This window comes from Dama dama, chromosome 3, assembly GCF_033118175.1.
Source record: "Dama dama isolate Ldn47 chromosome 3, ASM3311817v1, whole genome shotgun sequence".
In the NCBI taxonomy this organism is placed as follows: domain Eukaryota; kingdom Metazoa; phylum Chordata; class Mammalia; order Artiodactyla; family Cervidae; genus Dama; species Dama dama.
The window spans coordinates 19,775,653-19,798,122 of record NC_083683.1 but is presented as its reverse complement, the minus strand read 5'-3'; the positions used below and the strand labels follow the sequence as shown (position 1 = coordinate 19,798,122).

The following is a 22,470-nucleotide window of genomic DNA, read 5'->3' as shown; positions in this document are numbered from 1 at the left end:
TTTTTTCCAAATGACCCTTTGTTAAACCTACTATATAACTGTGTGCATGCTCAGTGGCTCCCTCATGACTGACTCTTTGTGACCCCACGGACCACAGCCTGCCAGGCTTCTCCGTCCATGGGATTCTCCAGGCAAGAATACTGGAGTGGGTTGCCATTTCCTTCTCTAGGGATCTTCCCGACCCGGGGGTCAAACTAGCGTCTCTTGTGTCTCCTGCACTGGCAGGCATGTTCTTCACCACTGAGCCACCTGGGAAGCCCAACTATATAACCAGCTACCTTGAAGTGGCTAAACTTCACTCTGAGGACACAGACACACACACACCCACCATTTTCATACCGGGTGTATGGATCAACATTCCATTTATATACATGCTTAATCTACTTTGCACGGAAGACCTACTTAAGCAAAAGCTATAGGTTTGGAAGTGCCCAAGAACTGACTTTTATAACCTAAGCAATTCTGAGCTCCTTGAAGGAGAAGAAAACTGATGAGCACATTCTCGGCCATTCATCCTTCTGCATGCCCTAGAATGTTCTGCCTCAGATCACACATTCTCCTCAGATGTGGTGATTCTAAGATAGGCTCTCAGATGCTTGTATGAAGAATAAGGTTTTTACTGACTCCCAAGTAAGCCGAGGGTAGTCACCACCACCTTTAAAGGGTCATTTTATTTTTATCCCTGTGTTATGAAAAGCTACACCCTCCCAGACATCAGAACTAGAGAGCTGGCATTTTCTCACCTATTTCTTTCCTGGCAAGGCCAAAGATCTTGGGAAATGATTATGTGTCTGAAAACTGAAGAGGAAAGTCCATTGAGTGGAGAGAGCCATTTTCACCGCCCCACTGCACTGAGCTTCCTCTATATTAAGTTTTTATTAATGAAGTCATGTTTCTTTTCCAGTCACTAACCAACACCACGGTCATCATCATCTCTCACACTCAGAGTCGACACTAACCATCTCTATGTGCAAATGGAGTTGAAAAGATTTACCTATGAATTGGGGTCCCTGCCACAATGAAGGTCTATAGGTAACTGAACCTCTAAATAGAATTTCAGCTTAGTTGAGCTTCCCTACCTCTAATAACAATCACTGCCAATTACTGAAACCTACAACCTACCACCTCACCAAACGCATTACACGGCGCTCACCACAGCCGCAGAGGCAGGCAATGTGACAGTAACATGATAGGGTGGTTTCAGGGTTTGACTTTGGAGCGAAAGGCCAAGGTTCAAAGGCAGGCTCTGCCATTTCCTTGACTTTAGGAAGGTTATGTAGCCTCTCTGAGTCTTAGGTTTCTTGTCTGCAAAATGGAGAAAAATAAATGAATAACATTTATTGAACTCTTACTATGTACCAGTGCTAATTCACTAGGACAGATGCTGAAACTGAAGCTCCGATACTTCAGCCACCTGATGAGAAGAGTTGACACATTGGAAAAAACCCTGACGCTGGGAAAGATTGAAGGCGGGAGGAGAAGGGGACGACAGAGGGTGAGATGCTTGGATGGTATCATCAACTCAACCGACATGAGTTTGAGCAAGCTCTGGGAGATGGTGAAGGACAGGGAAGCCTGGGGTGCTGCAGTCCATCCATGGGGTCGCTAAGAGTCGGGCACGACTTATCAACTGAACTGAACAACAACCAGAGCTAAATCCCCCCATTTTACAGATGGGAAAACAGGTGGAGTTACTTGGGCAAGTTCAGGGGTGACAGAACTGGGTTGGAATTAGTTGTGCCTGATCCCCCCTGTCCATGCTGTTTGTACTACACCATACTGTTCACCTCTGTTCTTGGTGACTGCAGGCCCTAGAGCTGATGTTCACGTCACCTTTGTGACACTTGAGCTTGGTGGGTTCCTGGAAAGACGGACGCCCGTCCAGCTTGCCTACAAATATCCCGGCCTGGCTTGCACTGGGTCTCATAGCGGTCCAGGAGTGCATCACAGACATACGAGGAGCCAGTAAGGAGCACAGACTAGAAAACTTCCATGTCAGGAAGCCCAGGCGTTCGAGTCTTGCCAAGGAACAACAGCACTACAGCTAAGCGCGGGAGAACCGAGACGACAAGAGAGGCTGGGTTGGAAATAAAATATATCATGTTTATGTTAAAAAATCATATTACAAAGCCCCAAACCAAACACTACATTGTATTGCTTTAAACCGCAGCAATCGATTTACACTGGATACAGATGCGTTATTTGATGAGCACAAAGTAGATTTGCTAAAGGGTAATGAGAATTCAAGAGACAGTAAAGAAAGTGTGACCGGAAATGATTTGGTGCCTCGTGACAAGCTGTTGAACCAAACGTATCGGCTGGCTCTGGCCACCAAGGGGACTGGCATGTCTGCTGCTGCCCAGAACATCAATCCCTCTGTTCTCTCTCCATTCCCCTGACCAGTAAAGGATGGACAGGCAGGTGACTGGAAATGAAATTTCATTTCTCAACTCAGGATCATGTACCCCATCTAATGGGGACAGCAATCAGGTGTGGTCACGTGCGTCCTCGGATAAAGACAGTCCGATGGCTAGAGGCACTGGTCTTTTCAAGAGAAGCTGGGAATCTGGGTGTCCATGTGATGGCCTCTGAAGTGGAAACACAGGGCATTTTTTAAAGCTTCATCAAGGTGTAGACTATATTTTTTTCCCATTGACATTAGCCAGAAGACCCTGACTTGTAAACCCTTTAGAGAGGAGCATGATTTTAAAGAGCCCGAATCGCACTTCTGTACCCATAACTTGCCTCCAGGACACCAGTCACACCTTGCCTTGACATCCTAAACTCCTAAGAAGTGGGCTGGTGCACCAGATCAGGACACAGAAAGTCTAGTAGCTCAGCCTCTGCCATTATTGTAATGTATGATCTTGGACGAGTCAGTTCCCTCGTCTCAGTCTCATTTACAAATGGGGACTCCATTCCTTGCCAAATTGTTACTGGGCACCAATTGTGTCTATAGCAACATGTGAACACCAGGAAGTGTGCCAGCAGGTAATAATGCGAGTCCCATCTGTCTCAAAGAGCCACTGAGACTCAGATGAATCAATACATGTCAAATGCTAAATCAAAGAAGAGGTTAAGTTTAGGTGAAGGTTCCCTGCTCTGAGGTTATTAAGACCATAGTCATATTCACATTGACTCATCCCTTGTCCCAGGACTCTGATTCTACAGAGAATCCCCTGTGGATAGGTGACAGCAGATTTAACTACAGGTCAGCAGTTCCTGACACCCAGTCAAGGAGCTCTGCAATATGAAGATAGCCTATTGAGAAGCAAAAGTTCCTCGAAGTATTAACATCTATTCTGTCAGTAAGCATATATCACAGCAAATTAAAAAAATAACAATTAGACTGCTAAGAAAGTCTTCCTCAGAAAACCACTTCTGATCATCCATTCCCCTTCCTGAACCTGACCCAAGCACCTTCCTTTCCCTATCTTTGCACTTGTTACATTCTAATCTTTATCTGTATCCCTCAGTAGACTGTAAGTCCCCAAGAAACAGGGCCATGTTGGCCTGTTTTACAGTTGAATTCCTGATGCTTGATATGTAGTAGATGCTCATTCACTGGAAGAACACATGAAGGGGCCACAATTGATTCCATCAGAGCTATGGGAAAGATATGCAGTAGGCATCCAGCAAGGTCATGCCTTTGCTAAACATCTTTGCAAAGAAGCAGAGTCCAATGCTCCTTTGCTAGCCAGTTATAGCCTTGACTTTTATCTTGGAGGAACTCTTCTTAATTAGAGTTGAGAGAGGAAAAGGTGAACAGCCCCCAAAAAAGTGTTTGTGAGAGCTAAACATTTAAAGGTATCTCCCCTGGTTTTGTTACAGAGAATTTTCAAGCCTTGCTTTTTTGTTGTTCAGTCACTCAGTCATGTCTGACTCCACAACCCTACGGACTGTAGCATGCCAGGCTTCCCTGTCCTTCACCATCTCCCAGAGCTTGCTCAAACTCCTGTCCACTGAGTCAGTGATGCCATCCAACCATCTCATCCTCTGTCATCCTCTTCTCCTCCTGTCTTCAGTCTTTCCCAGCATCAGGGTCTTTCCTAATGAGTCTTGCTAGTTAGACACTAACATAGGATCTCTGTGTATAAGTATGGAGACACATCCAAAATGCATCAAAACTAGAGCAAACACCTTTTGGAATTCTTCCAATAGCTTCCTGGCATACTTTTATGTTAATATAGCCATCATACAGCCAAACTGCAAACACCTGGCTTAAATTCTCAGGAACTTGAACTCAAGGAGGGAGCAGTCAAGATTAGAAACTCTAAATTTATTGCTTTCTTGAGTTATTAAGAAAGCAATAAATTGGATGCAATCTCAAACATGACAGAATTATCTCTATTCATTTCCAAGGCAAACTATTCAATATCACAGTAATCCAAGTCTGTGCCCTGACCAGTAATGCTGAAGAAGCTGAAGTTGAACAGTTCTATGAAGACCTACAAGATCTTCTAGAACTAAAACCCAAAAAAGGTGTCCTTTTCATTATAGGGGACTGGAATGCAAAAGTAGGAAGTCAAGAGATACCTGTAGTAATAGGCAAGGCCAAATTTGGAAAACTCAGCAGTCGCCATGGGACTGGAAAAGGTCAGTTTTCATTCCAATCCCAAAAAGGCAATGCCAAAGGATGCTCAAACTACTACACAATTGCACTCATCTCACACACTAGCAAAGGAATGCTCAAAATTCTCCAAGCCAGGCTTCAACAGTACATGAACCGTGAATGTTCAAGCTGGATTTAGAAAAGGCAGAGGAATCAGAGATCAAATTGCCAGCATCTGTTGGATCATCGAAAAAGCAAGAGAGTTCCAGGAAAACATCTACTTTTGCTTTATTGACTATGCTAAAGCCTTTGACTGTGTGGATCACAAAAAGCTGGAAAATTCTTCAAGAGATGGGTATACCAGACCACCTGACCTGCCTCCTGAGAAATCTGTATGTAGGTCAAGAAGCAATAGTTAGAACTGGACATGGAAGAACAGACTGGTTCCAAATCAGGAAAGGAGTACATCAAGGCTGTATATTGTCACCCTGCTTATTTAACTTCTATGCAGAGTACATCATGAGAAATGTTGGGCTGGATGAAGCACAAGCTGGAATCAAGATTGCCAGGAGAAATATCAATAACTTCAGATGTGCAGATGACACCACCCTTATGGCAGAAAGCAAAGAACTAAAAAGCCTCTTGATGAAAGTGAAAGAGGACAGTGAAAAAGTTGGCTTAAAACTCAACATTCAAAAAACTAAGGTCATGGCATCCAGTGGCATCATTTCATGGCAAAAGTTAGGGAAACAATGGGAACAGTGACAGAATTTATTTTTGGGGGGCTCCAAAATCACTGCAGATGGTGATCACAGCCATGAAATTAAAAGACACTTGCTCCTTGAAAGAAAAGTCATGACCATCCTAGACAGCATATTAAAAAGCAGAGACATTACTTTGCCAACAGGTCCATCTAGTCAAAGCTATGGTTTTTCTGGTAGTCATGCATGGATGTGAGAGTTAGACTCTCACTGAGCACCAAAGAATTGATGCTTTTGAACTGTGGTGTTGAAGACTCTTGAGAGTCCCTTGGACTGCAAGGAGACCCAACCAACCAATCCTAAAGGAAATTATTCCTGAATATTCATTGGAAGGACTGATGCTGAAGCTGAAACTCCAATATTTTGATCACCTGATGTGAAGAACTGACTCATTAGAAAAGATCCTGATGCTGTGAAAGATTGAAGGCAGGAGGAAAAGGGGAGGATAGCGGATGAGATGGTTGGATGGCATCACCAACTCAATGGACATGAGTTTGAGCAAGCTCCGGGAGTTGGTGATGGACAGGGAGGCCTGGTGTGCTGCAGTCCATGGGGCCGCAAAGAGTCAGACACGACTGAGCGACTGAACTGAACTGAGTTATTAAGGGAGTGCTGCATGTACCAATGAACAGCATCACTCCTAATCTGCTTGAGAAGTTTAAGTCAGGAATTCATTATTTCATGTGCTCTCATTGGCACAAACAGTTCTCCCCATTTGTTCTCCCCAGCTGGTTCCTGCAACTTGCCTTTCTCTATGCTCACTCAGGGGAGGTGTGCTATTAACTCCACGGAGGCCTCTTCCATCTCCAGGGAGAAGTTTGACATCATTCGGAGGAGGCCTTCCCTTTATTATTTATGGTTAAAATACCTTATGTGGCACAGCAGCATGCCGCTCCGTCTACAACCCCTTTGTAATATAAACCGCACAGCCTGCGTTTCAGAAGGGAAAACCTGAGTTCAGTTAAAAGTTAGAGAACTTGGCAACCCACTCCAGTGTTCTTGCCTGGAGAATCCCAGGGATGGGGGAGCCTGGTGGGCGGCCGTCTATGGGGTCGTACAGGGTTGGACATGACTGAAGCGCCTTAGCAGCAGGAGCAGCACTTAAGAGAATGGTTATTCCATGCACTTTAGTGGCACCTCTCTACACAGAGATCATTTTTCACCTTAGGCAAAATAATCAAAATAGTAAATAAAGTCTATCTTTGGAGAATTCCCTGAACAGAGGAGCCTGGTAGTCACAAAGTCAGACACAACCGAATGACTATCACTACACTTCACTTATTTCCTTAGCTTCCCTTGTCTACCAACTCAGTGGATCTTTCCCCTTTTGACTGCTCCAACTTAAGAATTCAAGGTCATCATGCTCCTTTCCACAGATACCTAGTAAAATCTGCAGTCAAATAAAGTAGTACTCTTAATTGTCCAAGCCTCTGTTTCTTTATCTGAAACTAAGGAGACTTTTTAGAGCAATCTGAGACCTGTGTACTAAAATCATCTGTATACACAACTCTTGCTAGTGTTATATACACAGAAAAGCTTATAAAGGTCTACCCTAAAGTGTTAACAGTGGTTATCTCTGAGTGAAAGAATGCAATAAATTTATTCCTTATACAAAAAAAAAGAAAAGAAAAGTTAGAGAACTAACCAAGATCACCAGAAGAGTCACAGTTCTCCCCAGGGGTCTTTCCTGCACTTGAGTTTTACTGACTTGACCACCTAGTGCAATTTGAGTGCAATTTGTCAAATACTCTAGCTGGTATTAATTGAATATCTAGCTCTGTGCTACGCAGCTTTACAATGCCTTATCTTATGAATCCCCAATAGTACTACAAGACTTGATAGTATTACTATTCTCATTTTAATGTTGAAGAAACTAGGGCACAGAGAGGCTAACTAATTTATCCAAGGTTATCCAACCAGTAAGTGATAGAGCCAGACGTGAAGTCACATAATTTGACCTTGAAGCCTGCAGTCTGAATGCCTACTACACTATACTGCCTTGCTAGCAAGTCCCTAAAGTGCTCAAGAAAAACCCTGATATATTGGAGCATTCACTCTATTTCATTCCAGCTTTTCATTTCTTCCTTACCTGTATGATTATCTGAGATTAAGGGCTCTGGGTAAAGATGTTCATGATCTTATTAAAAAAAAAAAAAAAGAACAGTAGGAGGGGTGAATATTGGTTAGATAAAAGTAGAAATCACTAATCTGGGGACAAGAATAGTCCAAATTTTGAAGACTGAAGTTTAAAAGATATATGAAAACCAATTTTCTTATTTTAAAAAGTGCTAACTTTTTTCATTAGCTGCGTCTGATGTTCACTAAAGCACTTTGCAAATCACCTGAGTGAAAAACCATAATCCCTATATTTCTAGAATACTTCCAATTTACTTTTTCTTCCATTGATGTAAAAGGTAAAGTCTCTCCTGACAGCACAAGTGTTTGATCAATGGATCAACATCTTGCTGCTTCTTTTTCCAAAGCCAGGACTCCCCTTTACCAAGTTCTTATTTGCCGTGGCAAAATGACTTTTCAGAAAAACTAGGAGACTATGTACCAAATTGTTAACACTGGTTATTGTTGTGATATTACAAATGATCTTTAAATTACTTTCCTTGCTTATCCATTTTTTAAAACTTTCTACAGTGAATATGTGTCACTTGTATAATAAGAAAGAGAAACAAAGGTTTTTATAAAGACTTCTCAGTAGAGGAGTCCCTGATTCACTCTGCCTTCTCTTCATTGCTGAGGGAATGGGGTTTTTTCCCAGTTTTATTGAGACATAATCAACATATTTCACTGTATACACTTAAGGGGTACAGCAAAATGGTTTGACTTACATATATTGTGAATGATTACTACAAGAAGTTAGTTACACATATATATGGAATTTAGAAAGATGGTAACGATAACCCTATATGCAAAACAGAAAAAGAGACACAGAAATACAGAGCAGACTTTTGAACTCTGTGGGAGAAGGTGAGGGTGGGATGTTTTGAAAGAACAGCATGTATATTATCGAGGGTGAAACAGATCACCAGCCCAGGTGGGATGCATGAGACAAGTGCTTGGGCCTGGTGCACTGGGAAGACCCAGAGGAATCGGGTGGAGAGGGAGGTGGGAGGGGGGATCGGGATGGGGAATACGTGTAAATCTATGGCTGATTCATATCACTGTATGACAAAACCCACTGAAATGTTGTGAAGTAATTAGCCTCCGACTAATAAAAAAAAATTAAAAAAAAAAAAGAAGTTAGCATCTCATCTACCAGCTCATACGTATGTATGTGAAAGTAGCTCAGTCATGTCTGACTCCTTGCGACTCCATCTCATATAGACACAATAAAAAACAAAAAGAAAAAAGAGTTCTTCCTTGTGATGAGAATTCTTCGGGTTTACTTTCTTAGCAGTTTTCATGATGTTTTATGGACACTGTAAAGGACAGACTTTAAGGCTGTTTAAAGAAGGATGAGGGCCCCGTGGTGATTTATTCCTTCCCACCCTCCTGGCAGGTCTTAATTGACACCTACTCTGCACTGAAGCCCTCAAATGATAGTATTTCCATTTTCTGGGCGCCTTCTCCCCAGGATGAAATCCACCCATCAGAAATGTTCCAGAAATGCCCATTCTCACAGTGACAAATATATAAAATTCTAAGCCAATTAGACTATTTCTGCAAAGGGAGCAAAGAGACTTTTAATCATTGTGTGTTCAGTCTCATGTTGCGTTCCTTATTATGCTTTCTTTCACCGTGGATCATAATGTACAGTAATACATTTTACATCTACTAAATGTGTTCTGGGTTTTTATATCACTGTTCAGAAGAATAGCTCTGGAAAATTTTTTTACTCCTTTATTTGAAAACTACATTTGTGGAATGGGGTAATTAAATTCCTATAGTTCAATATAACATTACTTTTGCTATTCTTCTTCATAAAAAAAATCCCAACCACCTCTCTCTGCTTTTGCTAGAAATGGAATTACACCAGCAATATTTCTGTTAATACAAGTCTAAGATTTTGAAAACCTACTTTATTGTAGTTAAACTAGAAAATTCCTTCTTCTCTACATCTTTATGGAAATTAAAATGACTGCACAAATCTGTGCTTGAAGAAGGCATTCCAGCTTACTTTGAGCAGAGAAAGTAAGAAGGACTCAATGTCAGAGCTTTTGAATCACAGGAAGAAGTTAGCTCTATGTGAGGAGCTAGAGGATTTAAGGGCTTGAAATGACTTTGAAATTAATCAACAATATAACTCCTTTGGTGCAGTTTGGATTTGGGGAGTGATAGTGAGATTAATATCATATGTCGATGTGATATATTAGACAATAGCACAGCATACATCACAGAAGTATTTCATCTCATTTGATCCTCATTCAGCATAGAGTGGTAGAAGAACATCTCCATTTTAAAGAAGAGATTCGAGGCACACATAGGGAATATAGTTGGTGCCTGAGTACACGATCAAGAAGCAACAGAGCTGGTACTCAGGTCACCAAAAGGTAAGAGCCAGGTTATCAAGAGTCAGGTTCACAAGGATGCGGAGAAAAGAGAACCCTTCTGCGCTACTGGTGGGAATGTAAACTGGTGCAGACACTATGAAAAGCAGTATGAAGTTACCTCAAAAAACTGAAAACAGAATTACTCTATGACCCAGAAGTTCTCCTTCTGGGTATATTATCAAAGGAAGTGAAAGCAAGATTTCAAGAGGTATCTGCACTGCATGTTTACCACGGCATTATTTGAAATAGCCAAAATATGAAAACAATCTAACAGTCCATTTGTTGATTAATGGATAAAAATGTGATATGTACGTATATATGTATATGTATGGTATATATAGATATATGATATGTGTATATATATACACACACAGTAAGTCACTCAGTCATGTCTGACTCTTTGCGACCCCATGGACTGTAGCCCACCAGGCTCCTCTGCCCATGGGGACTCTGCAGGCAAGAACACTGCAGTGGGCTGCCGTGCCCTTCTCCAGGGGATCTCTCCAGCCCGGGGATCTACATCTCTTGCATTGGCAGGCAGATTCTTTATCACTAGCGCCACTTGGGAAGTCACACACACACACACACACACACACGCACACACACTCTGTAATACTACTCAGCCATGAGAAAGAAGGAAATCCTGCCATTTGTAACAACATCGATGGACCATGAATGTATTACAGTAAGTAAAATAACTCAGACAGAGAAAGACTAATATGTATGATTATCGCTTATATGCGGATTCTTAAAAACTTGACCTCACCAAAACACAACTTAGAATGGTGGTTGCTTTCCTGGTGGCTCAGCTGGTAAAGAATCCACCTGCAATGAGGGAGACCCAGGTTCGATCCCTGGGTTGGGAAGATCCCCTGGAGAAGGGAATGGCTACCCGCTCTAGTGTTCTGGCCTGGAGAATGCCATGGATAGCATAGTCCATGGGGTTGCAAAGAGTCGGACACGACTGAGCGACCTGCACTTTCACTTCACTTTACCAGAAGATGGGAATCGGGGAAAAGGGAGATATAGATCAAAGGATAGAAACCTCCAGCTGTAAGACAAGTAAGTTCTGGGGATCTAATGTATAGAATAGGGATAATAGTTAATAATGCTGTGTTATGTACTTGAAAATTGCTAAGAGAGTAGATCTTAAACATTCTCACCACAAAAAAGAAATGGCAATTTTATAAGGAGATGCAGGTGCTAGCCATCACTATCGTGGTAACCGTTTTGCAACAGGTAAGTATATGACCTATACAAGGTTGTAAGTCAGCTACTTCTCAATATAGTTAGAAAAAAACAAAGCTGGCACTCCAGCCCCATCGGGCTCACTTCAGGTTCAGACCCTTCCCAGCACATTACCCCACACCATACACTGCCCGGCAAAACATCCATCTAGTAACTTCATCAAGTTCTGAGACCCTCAACTGCTAACTGGCAGTGATCCTTGAGGATAAAGTCAAGTGGGCACAGAGTTTAACACACAAACAGGATGAACAGTTACTGAAGCAGCTCTAACTTTGTGAGTTTCCAAATATCTAAAATAAGCTGTTGGGTTGCTTTTATTTTTCCTCATCTGCAGTTATATGACGGCTCTCTGAGGCCCCTAGGATACAGTTATAAAATGATGAACAAAGATTTGACTTGCAAAAATGGATGACCATTCCGGACTGAAAATAGATTTGTTTCTAAACATAGTGAGCAATGTAGAGCTCATTTTTTAATTCCCAGTAACAATGGTGTTCTCATCATAATATAAATAGATGACAAACACTTATAATAGCAACAATGAATATCATAAGTGAAACATATACAGATAGTGCAAAATAGCCTCAGCTCCAGTATCAACGACCTCAGGAGAGAGCACAGTCAGAAGAAAGAACTGCCTTGGGGCACTCAGGTAAGAAAAAGACCAAGGGTGGAGGTGGTAAAAAGACAACGACAAATGTCAGAAGTGAGGCTCTAAGGGGCTGGTTAAAGAAATACAGAGTTCCTTGCAGGGCAAGACCACTTTTCCATATGCACAGAGTACATAAGAGTGAAAGTAATGAGTTGGAATAGATATTATTAATTTTTAATTAAGTTACTCTCAGAAATAGCACACTAACTCATCATCTACCCAAACATCTCAATTAAGAGCGTGTAAATGTGCATTCCTTTCAGCTTTTTGTCAGCTTTGTATCAAATGTTCCAAATGCCTAAACTAGTTCAAAGACTCTACATGGAATAAATAAGCCTGGGGCTTATTTTGAGCTTTCTATAGAGATATTAAATGGTCATTTTTAATGTAATACATTTCAGAAAGAAGTAGAACTGGGCATAAGCTTTTTAAAACCCCATGCCGAGCCAGGTAGGCAAACTCATAAGAGACAGGGTAACAAGCTAATGTCCTCCACAGACAGGAAAATATTCATTAGCAATTCATAAACTAATGTTACCTTTACAATTATACTTCTAATGTGAATTACAGTCAATTGTTAGTTTAAAGCTGACTGTACATTTCATTACCACTCTCAGCAAGAGAAAGTCCAAGTTATACCTGGAAATTCAAACATACTTCATTAACAGCCATCAAAAGCCTCAAATAATGCAAACTTTTTACTTGGAACAAATAAATTATTTGTTTTTATAAAGTATAAACAGAACCCTATATTGTTAATTTTTTGACAGTCCTTTCTTACAAAAAAAATTAGCTGGTGATTTTTTTTTCATTCAGAGATTCTGCTCACAATGAATCTCATCCTTTCCAAAAAACATCTAGACCTGTAGCTCCTAAACTGTGCTCCTTGGAATATGAATAGCTTGGGATGCTAATACGTCTTCTTTGAAAACAGACTTCAGCAACCATCTAATTACTGGGTTGGCCAAAAAGTTTGTTCAGGTTTTTCTGTAACGTGGGGAAAACTCAAATGAATTTTTTGGTCAACCCAGTACTCTGTTAATTTTCAAGTTCGCATTTTAACATTTCTAAAATAGAGCTTCTTACAAACAATATAAAATAATTGGCTAACTGAATCTTTTTTCCCCTTTTAAAGAAAGCTATTAATGATATGTCTTACCACCAATGTCATACTAAGATGGAAGAAACTTCAGTTTGTAAAAATAAAATTTTTATCACTTATAAGATTCACTCTGCACATTATCTTAGGAAAGGCCCTGAAAGCTCGATACTTTGAAAACAAAGTTGTTTATTTCACTTAATCTAGTTTTCCCCAAATATATTTGTCTATGGATCCCTTCTGTCACAGAGCTCGTAATAACATTTCACGAGACTAATATTCTGGGAACACATTGTGGAAAAGACTGGTTATTCCTTCCTTACCCTTGGCCAAGACTCTGCTCATCAGCTTCACCAAGGCTCAGCGGCAGAAGTGCTTCATTAGAAAGTGAGGGTAAACATGTTTTGGAGTTGACAGAACTGAATGGATGACCTAAAACTCTCTGTAAAGGGAAAATTCTAACTGGGCCAGAGGCCGATTTATTCTGCTTGGGAAACATCTGTGGTATATTCCTACTGATTGCTTTCTCCAACAAATGATGCACAGCTTTGTCTGTTTAAAATGCCTTTATGATGTGAGAGATGAACAGACTGAACTGAAGCATCTGCACCATGGGGAGGGGTGCGCTGCGTGGAGAAGGCATCCCTTTACATTTCCTAACAGTTGGGAAAGAGAAATCAATAATCCTTTCGGGACGAGCTCCTAAATCTACCTGATCAGCAAGTTTCTGTCTGTGAGTTCCTGTAAAACTGAATGACATAAGTCATATGGCAAATGAGCAGCTGGCAGGAGAGTGTGAGAGCAGACACACAAAATGGGACCAGGGACACGCACTCAGAGATACCAGGCTCCATTTCCAGGCTCAGGAGAAGTCCTAAATAATCTCAGGTCACACCGCACAGTATTTATCTGGCAATGCCCTGTGAGCCCAGTTCTTAGGAAAAGCATTGAATCTGGAACTAAGGCTAAAGGATTGCCATATGCCTTCTGAAAAACACACCCGAGCCTCGTCTAGCGGGCACACCTGTGTACCAGGTCACCTGCTTCTCTGGACCACCAGTGTCACAGTACCTGGGAGCTCATCAGAAGTGCCAGCTTTCAGGCCCCATTCCAGACCTACTTGCCCAGAGTCTGCCTTGTAACGAGATCTCTAGTTATTTTATACACATTACCTTTAGAAAAGCACTGACATAGGGAATATACCCTTTGTCTGTCTTCCTATTTATATTGATTGAGGCCCAGATGCCGTGAAGTCAGGTGTCAATTTTGTGAAGATTGATAAATTTCAAGTTATTTTTGTCCACTAGACATGCAAATGATTTCTGCCTGGTAGAAAAGATAACTTCAAGCTTACTGTTCTTTGCTCCACAGAACATAAAACATTTTGCACCTTATTCCAGAATCCCTTCTTTCAGGGACTAGTCTCAGTCTCCGAAATTCTTCTCTGAGTGAAATTTACCATTTTGCTTTTACCTCATGAGTGAGTTAAATAAATTGTCAACACATGCTTAGCACATATGTATGACAGTCATGCTTTGACTGTTTAAAGTTGTAATTCAAAATCAGTCATCTCTCAACAGCAGTAAGATATGTATTTCTAGTGAACACAGTAATAGCCGTCTTTTCTTGGGAAAAATAGCCAGTTGTCCAGTAAGTGGTAATTGAGTGTGTCCAATATGAAATAAAGATGAATCCAGCATGGGCTGGTCCCTCTGCCTGGTATAATATAATGTATAATCCAACTTTCAATACAAGGGCTGGCAACTGAGAGCCTATAGTTCTGTTTTAGCTTGCAAACAAAGATTTGTAGTCAAAGAATATTTTGTTTTATTTTTATTTTTGGATGTGAAGGCTTTTAGGTATAAGATGTATTCTCTAGTTCTCCACAGGCTCCAATACTCCTTATTATCCTATATCAGGCTATTTCAGACATCCTTGCTACTATCTGGCTCCTGAAGGCATTTAAGTTTACAGCCCTTAAAGAAGACACTAATCTATTAAAGCCATGTAAGCCAGAGCTACTGAGAGAAATGGCTGGTCTGAAAATTACAGCACACGCTAAGCAGGCATTATTGGGAATATTTTTGCATATCTATCATGCACAGACCCTGGACAGCTACGATGAGTATGAAAAGAGTACCGCTGCCAAATCCAGTGACCTTATTCATTATCCACCAGAGGGCAAATTATTTACATGTATAACAGTGCATTTCAAATACAGTTACTGAGCGTCATCATCAATTTATTCAGATACAAAAGAGTTTCATTTAAACGGTTCTCAGGGAGTTGCAACCATTGCCCACATAAAACAGCAGAGATAGCTTCACTCTCAAAAATGAGCATTATTAAAATGCCAAAATAAATATCATGCCGAAATATAGCAAAAAGAGGCAGTAGCTATAGGCAATAACCTGGCCCCTCTGAAATCATACCCAGAAGTTCAGAAGCAGCTTTGAACAAAACAAGAGTTTGGTGGCGTCCACCAGGCTTAGCAGAGGTTGCTTTCTTCCTAGCAGAGGTTTTGTTGACAGCACACGGCAGAAAGTTATTAAGTATCTACTTTTACCAGGTGTGACTCTCTTTTTCCTAAGTGCTTAAATTCACTAAACAAGGAAAGAGAGGCAGTATATAAACAGAGTCATTAATAATATAAATCTTACCTAGAGTAAAAGAATAATATGGGCTGTCTAATTTTTCTGCATAAATAGTGATTTCTGTGCTTTTCCATTTGTCCTCTCTATGGATTTTTCTCCTTTGGTACATCTCATCTCTCATTTTGTTCTAATACTTTTTCAGGAGACTTAATGGAAACTACTTGGAGGAAATCAGCTAATAATACCTCCATTTCTCATCTGGACAGCTGAGAGGCCTCACTAACCACCACTCTGCCCCCACCATTGGTCTTTTTACCCCTCTCATTGAGGCCTTACCTCTTAATCTCTTAGTCCTTGCAACAGAGTCATTAAGTTGAGCTTCTAGCTTCAGCATATGGCTTGACAATCCTTAATATGTGTGCCATCCAATAGGTTATTTATTCCCAGGTTTACTATGAACTTGCCCAGCTGGAATCTGTTTTCTTTCAAGCCAAATTCCAGCAGTGTTCTATTCACTTCGTTTTTAACTGAGGGATAAGATGTGGTTTTGGAAGTCAATGGCAGTATAGTATTATTTCAGCACAAAACCTCCCTAGCGTCCTCACACTGGGAGTCTGTCTTCCTCTATATTCTCCCTATCATGTGGGCAAAATTTTCCAAATTTTTCCTTGGTCCACAAAATACTTTTCAAAGTAAGTGGGTAGTCTATAAAATTGAGAAAAATGGAACTACAAGGCTTGTGAGAGACAGAAAATCAAAGAGAGTTGCTCATGCAAGATCTGCTCAAGCAAGGTCAGGAAAAGAGGAAGAGATCAGGCTCCAACTCTCCACTGTGTTTAAAGAAACTCGTAATCTTTAAGTTGAAGTCTCTTGAAAGCTGATGGTCTCTTTGGTTTTATAAGAGTCAAAGCCACTATGAGGTTCCAGACTTATTCTCTCCCTTGAGAGGCTCTTGACCCTCCCTCACCTGACTCTGCGGCCCAGTCTCCAACAACGAGCGCAGAACTCAGACACGCTTATAAGACTTAAATTTACTTCTCCTATGTATCTGCTTATGTGTATGAATGAAAGCTAACACTGACGGGGTTTACTGTATTTTTGTGTACTGGATCATGAGTTCTTTGAAGTAAGGACTACTTCTTTGCCTTTCCCCTATTCCCACCCATGGAACCTGGGATTCTTTAGCCACTTAAAGACTATCTGTTGACTTGAATCAGCTTCTGCAGGAAAAAAGTGGTATTTTCTAGGCAAAGAACAATTGAAAAAGAGGAAGAAAGATAGCAAGAGAAACATGATTAGTGATCTCTAATAGATGGAATTGTTTCTGGCCACTGGAACTAAAGCAATCCATGGCCAAGGGTATTGGAACCATGCAAAGGAATGTAAGTTCCCAAGGAAAACTTATTCTACAAATTCACTGGCCCTAGTAAAGAAAAGGTTTCAAGCTTCAATTATTAGTTTTATCTTGCAAGCGTAAAAACAGAAACAAAGAAGAATGCCCCCTCAAAGATATCCAGAACCTATGAATATGCTATCTATGCAGACATGGAGTTTGAATGGGGAAATTCATGAATTACCCAGGTAGGCCCCACATTACCCCACAAAGCAATAGTCAATGAGAGACAGAGAGAGAAGTGACAACGGCAGGAAGGTCAGAGAGATGCAACACGGCCGTGTTGATGGTGGATGAAGGGGGCCACGAGCCAAGGAATGCAGGCAGCCTTTAACACCGGGAGAAAGGCCAGGAAACAGATTATCCCCCAGAGCCTCCAGAGAGCGACACAGCCCTGCTGACACCTTCCTCTTAGCCCAGTGAAAAGTTAGTCAGACGTCTAACTCTATGAAACTGCAAGATAACACATTTATACTGTTTTAGATGAGGAGTAATTTTTTCATTGTAATGACAGAAAAGGTGATCCTTGGTTTCAGCATGGTCCCCTAAACTGGTGAGCAGGCCTTCCCTGCCGAGCCTCCAAACCAGAGAGATTTCTTCTAAATGAAACCATCCCTCAACTCTTCCCTTCCCCCTCCCACCTTTCAAGACTCAACACAAAGTTTCTCTCCTCTGACAAGTCTTAGTTTTATCTATACAGTCTATGACTTTCTGAAAGGTGAGGATTCTGTCATATTCTTTGTAAATGTTAGTTTGAAAGATGGAATTACTTAATTGTCATTCAATGGAAGAGAAAATAAAACTGTTTTATTGTCACTGCTTCTAAGAAAGAAATTAGATCACTCACTAGGCTCCACCTACATTCACATCCATGAAGTCCTACCTCACTCCTTCTCCTCCTCTCTTTGGACACAGATACACACACACACACACAACCTGGCAGGGCTGACTCCTAGTTTGCGGCTGTTCAGAATAAGACAAGCAAGCAAACCATCCATCTTTGATCAAGAAGTATAAGCTACAGGGGTCAAAGACTGAAACCAGAAAACTTCAAGGAATTTGCAAGGCACAACAAAGTTCTGAAATGTAGCATTTAAAGCCAGAGCTAAGGTTCGAGAATCAAGTAAGAGGACTTCCGGTGCGGTGGTCTTAAAGCACATCTACGGGGCTTCCCTGGTGGCTCAGTAGCGAAGGATCACCGGCCAATACTGGAGACATGGACTCAATCCCTGATCTCGGAAGCCTCCACATGTTGCAGAGCAACCAGCCCCACGTGTCACAACTACTGAGCCTGTGGTCTAGAGCCCACATGTCACAACTACTGTTCCCACGTGACTTAGAGCCCAGGCTCCACAACAAGAAAAGCCACCGCAATGAGCAACCCACGTACCGCAACTAGCGGGCAGCCCCTGCTCGCTGCCACTAGAGGAGGCCCTCGCAGCAGCAAAGACCCAGCACAACTATAAACAAACAAACAAAATAAAATACACCCACGAACGCTCTGATGCTCCTTCCGCCAAACAACAGAGATGAACTGTCCTCCCCTTGAGTGTGCACTGGAGTGAGTCCCTTCTAAAGAGCAGAACGTGGCTGACGTGATCCGCACCTGATCAAGTCACCAAAGGCATCATAACTCCCTCGATCAACACCCACCTCTGCGCCGACCTGTGGACACAGCGGGGAAGGAGAGGGTGGGCAGACGGAGGAAGCAGCTCTGAGATACACAGCACCAAGTGTGCACACGTCGTCGCGTTTATACACCGTCTCGTGTGAAGTGGAGGGCTAGTGCGGAGCTGCTGGGTCACACGGGGACTCCGTGCTGACCCAGGGGGTGGGGTGAGGGGAGGGGACGTGTGTATAATTATGACCGATTTGTACAGCTGAGCTGCAGAAAGCAACACACCATGGTAAAGCGCTTCTCCTCCAACTAAAAACTAAATTTAAAAATTAGCTATCTCTATCTCTTCCCTTTCTCTCTTTCCTCCCCCCTCTCTCTCCCCTTCCTCTCTCCCTCTCTCTCTTCCAAAGGAAGCCAGTTGCCAATATCCACATGGCTGAGCCATCTTGGGAGAACTTTCCCAAATCTGAAGACCTCTATAGGTCTAGCCCACATCCTAACAGCAACAACAAAAAGCCCCTGAGCCAAAACCATTCAGCTAAGCTGCTCCCAAATCTTCAAACACAGAAACTATGAGATAACAAATGTTCATTCTTTTAAGCCACCAAGTTTTGGGATTACTTGTTACGCAGTAATAGATAACCAAAATACATGAGATACAATTCCTACAGCAGAGGTTACAAATTGGAAGAACAGATCCTAATTCAGTCTACAAATATATTTTCCTGAGTTCATAATGGTAGATTTTTTTTCATGAGCTAAAATTTTTAAATCATTAAATTTCACTTAGAAATCTAGATTTCCAATCTGTCTCAAATTTAGAAGATCCAGCAACAGAAAGGCCTACATTCCCATCTGGCAGCTTCTGCTGTAAAAGACACACTCTCCTGAGCTCACGGCAGCCCCCACCAACCTCTGCTCATCGCCACACGGACCCCAGCAGCATGGCTATTCCACTATTCTCTTCGAGTAGAATACTATTTCTCAGTTTCTATATCTCTGTCAAAATTAGGAAACAAAAGATATACTGAAAGGGCTCGGCATCGTAAGAAATCTAGGAGACCATTTATTTCCTTGTGGGAGTGAAGAATATTCCTGTACCCCGAATATGTCACCAATGTATGTCTGTCAAACACACAATTAGGATCCTATTTTTTCGTCCTCCAGTAGCTTTGCTCATTGTTGTCAGTAGACTGTCCCCTGTAAGTAAGTGAGTTTGTTCAACCTGCTCTTTGTTACTCTGGCTTCTTCATATGGGGCTAGGATAAAACATATGAGTTTGCTGGATCTGGCTCTTCAGCAGCTTAAAGGTAGCTGCCAACATTACACCTTTCCTCTCATATGACTTGCTTTGCAAAGAACCTTGCTGAGATCATAGTATCTATTCAATCTTTCTCTGGTTTTGTGCTTATAGTAATTGTTTCGCATGAGCTGCTTAATGCTGGCTCAAACTGAGTCTGAAAAACCCATACTGACTAGTCAGAAATAATCCCAAGTACAACTCCTGCATGCGTGTTAAGTCGCTTTAGTCATGTCCAGCTCTTTGTGATCCCGTGGACTGTAGCCCACCAGGGATTCTCCAGGCAAGGATACTGGAGTGGATTGCCATGCCCTCCTCCAGGGGATCTTCCTGACCCAGGGGCCAAACCCATGTCTCACGTCTCCTGAGTTCAACTCCTACGTTACCGTAAATGCACACTTTTCACTATTACAGACAATTCTAGAAAATAAAGATTGAACTAGAACAAGGGGCTTCCCAGGTGGTGTTCGTGGTAAAGAACCCGCCTGCCGATGCAGGAGACGTAAGAGACGAGGGTTCAATCCCCGGGTCGGGAAGATCCCCTGGAGGAGGGCATGGCAACCCACTCCAGTATCCTTGCCTGGAGAATCCCACGGACAGAGGAGCCTGGCGGGCTACAGTGCTGAGGGTCACAGAGAATCAGACGTGACTGAGCGACTCAGCAGCAGCACGAGAGTCAGCAAACAGGCCAATCCGGCCCACTGTCGGCTTTATACATAAAGTTTTATTGAAATCCACCCACGCATTCATTTCCGTACTGTCTGTGACTGCTTTCACACCACACTAGCTGAGCTAAGCAGTTATGAAAGAGACCTCAGAAACTGCAAGCCTAAAATGCTTACTATCTAAGAGCTAGCCCCTGAATGAGAAGGATAAAATACAAAGATTCTGGCAGTTAATAAACCAAGTACACGTTGTGCTACGAAGGAACACACATGGGGGAAAATAAAGCCGCCACGCCCTCTCCAGAATGCTTGCCTTACTATTCATGGTGCCTCTAAAGCTTCCCTCATCTTACAAAAGGACATACACAGAGTGCGTTTCAGGCTGAAGAGGAACTCACTGTGGCTAGCTTCTGAACATCTTCATCCGAAGCTCCCAGAGATGCCAGGCCTATTTCTTGTGAAAACTGAGCAAACTTAGGATCCGCAAGCAGAGGGACATGTCCCAGGAGTTCATGACATGTGTCTCTGACAAGAAAAACATCACAGAGAAATGTTAGATGAATTAAATTATCACTGGTAGAAAAAGGCCTAAATTCTAAATAAAACTTTGTTACTATAATTAATTACTGTTACTAAGTTTTACCAATCCTAAGAATTTCTTATCACATTTTAACAACTGAAATCCATATGCATCCTACAACAAATGGCGTCTTAAATTATAGGATATACAGTACTTTAATATTTTGCTATTAATGTTAAAGTATCTACTATTTTCAAGTAGTAGATGTTTGGCAGCAGTAGATACTTGGCATTTTATCACGTGCCAAGCATGTGCTAAGCGTTTTGTTACATACATCATCTCTTTTAATATTCAGAAGAAACTTGAATTAAAGTACCTTACAGTGCAACGTTCTATAGATCATGGGTGAGCAAACTGCAGCTGTTGGCCACATTGAGTCTGTGGCCTATTTCTGTGCATAAAGTTTTATTGGCACACAGCCATGCCTATTCACTGATGTATTGTGTATGACTCCTTTTCACTAAGACAGCAGAGTTGAGTAGTTGTCACCGAGATCACATGGCCCACACAGCCTAAAATAGTTACTAGCTGGCCCTTTACTGAAAAAGGTTGACTCTTGCTACAAACAGTGATAAAGCCAAAATCTGCATCCAGCTTATCATGATTTCTAAACTCTTGCTCTCAACCCTGAAGTCACACTGCATCCCATGTTACACTTTTCTGGCACTGGCAAAGAGCAGAGGACCATATTGTCATCAAGGGGCTTTTCCCATAGACCAAATTTTATGTCTGTAGCACAAGCAACTTCTGGAGCCTTCACAGTGGAAGACCCCCAGTCCTCTGCCTTGTCCAGCCTCAACTGGGTCATAACAGAAATTTAGATCCTCTCGCATTTGCCTGGGCTTCCACTTGGAGCCAGATGACCAGGCAAAGGCGGGTATGTGCCGCGATGAGACAAAGCAGATACCTTCCTGAGTCGTTGCTGTAAACCACAAACTGTTTCCTGACACCAAACAACACCGCAGTGCTTCCCCCGATCATTCTCTGGGAATGAGTCAAAAAGCAGACCGTATTTCATTTTCTTGACAAAACTAATGAGCCAGGTAGTAATTGAAAGATGCTTCCTGATATGGCCTGGCCTTCTCTTAAGTGCTATTACTTCAAATAGATGCTACAACGTAAATGCCAGGTACTGCCACCATTAATACAGGCAGAAAGTAAGCCGGAGGGTTATGAGGTGGAGGCAAGGGGAGATGACGGATACCAGCGTAAAACAGACGGCATGCCTCAGTCAGAAAACCTCATTCCCACAGCTCAAGATACACGTCCAGCCCTGGCCAGCCACTTCCCAGTACATCAGGTTGAGAGGACGGCCAAACAAGAATGCATGGACATGATAGTGAAAGAAAATCCAAATTCATTCCCCATCAACTGTGTGCCGAGAGTCTCCTTTTTTGCACAGAAGCTGAATTTGTGGAAAAGACTGTGTGGAGGTTACTCTCCAATCACACTGCTTAAGGCAGACAATCAGACTCACTGGATTTTAGTGCATCAGAGGAATTTAAA

The 22,470-nt window shown here is 42.0% G+C and overlaps 1 protein-coding gene across 1 annotated transcript in view; it reads right to left on the bottom strand.

The window, feature by feature from the left end:
• TPH2 (tryptophan hydroxylase 2) overlaps positions 1 to 22,470 on the bottom strand; it is a 109,637-nt gene that overhangs the window by 26,863 nt on the left and 60,304 nt on the right. The window contains exon 8 of the mRNA XM_061121901.1: positions 20,783 to 20,909. Within this exon, the coding sequence (XP_060977884.1) occupies positions 20,783 to 20,909 (127 nt within the window). The remainder of the gene's footprint in view (positions 1 to 20,782; positions 20,910 to 22,470) is intronic.